This window comes from Amphimedon queenslandica, unplaced genomic scaffold (genome assembly GCF_000090795.2).
Source record: "Amphimedon queenslandica unplaced genomic scaffold, v1.1 AMPQUscaffold_13019, whole genome shotgun sequence".
NCBI classification, from domain to species: domain Eukaryota; kingdom Metazoa; phylum Porifera; class Demospongiae; order Haplosclerida; family Niphatidae; genus Amphimedon; species Amphimedon queenslandica.
This window is the reverse complement of record NW_003546745.1, coordinates 298-2,765: the sequence shown is the minus strand read 5'-3', so window position 1 is coordinate 2,765 and position 2,468 is coordinate 298. Positions and strand designations below refer to the sequence as shown.

At 39.3% G+C, this 2,468-nt stretch overlaps 1 protein-coding gene across 1 annotated transcript; it reads right to left on the bottom strand.

Moving 5' to 3' along the window:
- Positions 1–69: 69 nt before the first annotated feature.
- LOC109585720 (uncharacterized) lies at positions 70–2,080 on the bottom strand. The gene is made up of 2 exons (XM_020001850.1): positions 1,111–2,080; positions 70–121 (listed from the first exon to the last, which is right to left on the bottom strand). Exon 1 carries the CDS (start codon positions 1,830–1,832, stop codon positions 1,233–1,235), a length of 600 nt encoding a protein of 199 aa, XP_019857409.1. The 5' UTR covers positions 1,833–2,080; the 3' UTR covers positions 70–121; positions 1,111–1,232.
- Between the last annotated feature and the right edge of the window lie 388 nt (positions 2,081–2,468).

Sequence of the window (2,468 nt, the reverse complement as noted above, 5' to 3'; positions counted from 1 at the left end):
AAGTAGAAATGTACATGTATGTAGATCTGGATGCTTGAACTCTGCCAAAACAAGGCAATTCAAAAAAACTTACATTTCAGCAGCTAGTCCATTTCAAACAGCAAAGCTTCAAATTGCAATTCTATTGAAAAAAATTACAAAACAAAAACATAAGCACAAATCTAACACTCTGACCACTCATCATTTATGTTTAGTCACTAGTTAAGGTAATCTAAAATTCAATCTAAATTTAATTAAAACAATAACATTCTAGTTTATGTACTAGCAGGATGATAAATGTACATGTAAGTGTCAGAGAGATACATAATGACATTTGTTTAAATTCATTTGCATAGCAGATTATAAGCAATCTTTGTCAATATTAATTTTCAAAACAGAGCAAAAATGATGTAAAAAATTTAGCAACACAAAATGTCATGATTTAACTTTTTAGTTAGTTTTAGTTCGTTCAGGTCTTTATAAAGTTTGGAACTGGTTTAGGCCAAATTTTTGGACAACTTCAAGAATTAAATCTAGTGTTGATTGGGATAAGCTCAAACTTTCTACACAATTAAGAACATGTACATGTATTATATGTATCAGAAAAATGCAGAATTCTCTCATTTTCAATTTTGACAAAATTGAAAAGGGGAGTATTAATTTTGGCCAGATTTTGGAGTAATTAAATTTTTTTTAAAATCCAGCTTTGATATGAATTAGCCCAAACTTTCTATGTACATGTATATGTATCAGAAAAAAATTATTAAAATGGGAAATTTCTCCTTTTCAATTTGGGCAAAATTTGGCCCGAAACCATGTACTACCGTGTACCTCTAAATTTTTTGTCACTTAAAAATTTTCATTAAATTCGTCAGGTATTTTGTTTGATGAAAATTTCAACCATCAAAATTTTTATTCCACGTGGGTAGTATGCAGATTAATAACAAAAATGAGAAAAATTTTATTGACAAAAATTAATTTTAACAAGAAATTAAGATTTTGACAAAATTTTTGACTGACGAAAATTTGGAGCTGTACGGTATAATATAAAAATCTAGTGCTGCATGTAAAGAGAAAGAGACAGAAAAATAGTGGGAGAGAGAAAGAGAGGGTAGAAGAGAGAGACCTCACCATGTCTATGTACTGTATCTCACAACTCTCCTCATAGGATAAGGATAATCTGATGTTTTCACTTTATCAATGATTCAGGCACAGCCCTGCAGTGTTTTCTTGAGTTGGTGTAGGAGCCATTTTTAAGTCGGAGGAAAGAACTCTTGAAACCGATTGAGCTCAACTAAAAACTCTCCACAGACACTCAATATGAACTGTGATGACGACTCTATGTAAGCACTCACGTCAAAATCATCAGTTCCTTGCAGTCGAACACTTGCTTTGGTAACGTCATAATCAAGATACCCGTCAGTGTAATTGAGTATGGACATCAACGGCTTACGTAGTACCTGAAACAGGAAGCCTAGGAAGGACTTAAGCCCAGGGAGTTGCTGACAGTACTCGGACACGACCCGACTGCAGACCGGCTCTATGCTAAACATCTCCTTTATGGAAGAGCACTGCTTGATATGGTGCATCAATAAATGGCATATCATATTCAATAACTGAGCATGGTCCTCCGGAAATACGCAATGACCATAAACGACTGATACAAGGTCGTACGTCAAATGGGCGGAGTCGAGTCCTTCTTGTCCAGCCCATTTGAGGACCTCGGCTACGGCCTCAGGGTGGGAACGAAGGTTTCCAAGGAATCGATTGTAGCTCTCGAGGAGGTTAGGGGAGGAGATACGCTGTGAGGCATTAAGGAATGTAATGGAGTCTGCTTCTCTACTAGTGGCCATCCAGTCGGCAGGAGGGGAGCGGTGACTGAGGACTTTAGTGAGTGAGTAGCTGAGAGCGTGTTCTATCCAAAGTGACTCCAGCAACTGGTCGCAGGAGATGTTCAACTGGTTGTACTGCCGTCGGGTCGACTGCCATCTCTCTGAGATGACCTCTTGGTCTTGTCGGAGCTCCCGTATGACGGGCCACCAGGAGTAGGACGAGGAGGAGGGAGAGAGAGGGTTGGAGCAGCTTTTGGTAGTGTCCGTCATTTTCTGAAGTCTAACTAGCCCCACCCATCTAAGCCCCGCCCCTCATTATTAAGCAAACTTAGCAAAGCATGGAGGATGGAGAATTACAAGTTTCAGAGGAAGAGAGAGGAGAAGAGAAGGAAGAAAGTGCCCCCAAGAGACTTAAGCTAGACGAAGAGAATGGAGACGGTAAGACTCAAGAGGAGGAAGGGGAAGGAGGAGAATGGATGACGGTAGTCAGAGGACCGAAACCGAAAATAATATCAGAACTCGAAGACGACTCTTTAACTAGGAAAAGAAAGAGGAATCGAATGAAATCGTACAACGATGACATCCTTGGTGAAGCCACACCTCCCCTGACCTCAAGCGATCAACCAAAGAAGTACCTGACCCTTCATCAGGCTCAGT

Coding starts and splice junctions, on each gene's coding strand:
- LOC109585720 (XM_020001850.1), bottom strand. CDS start 1,832: ATGGCCACTAGTAGAGAAGCAGACTCCATTACATTCCTTAATGCCTCA.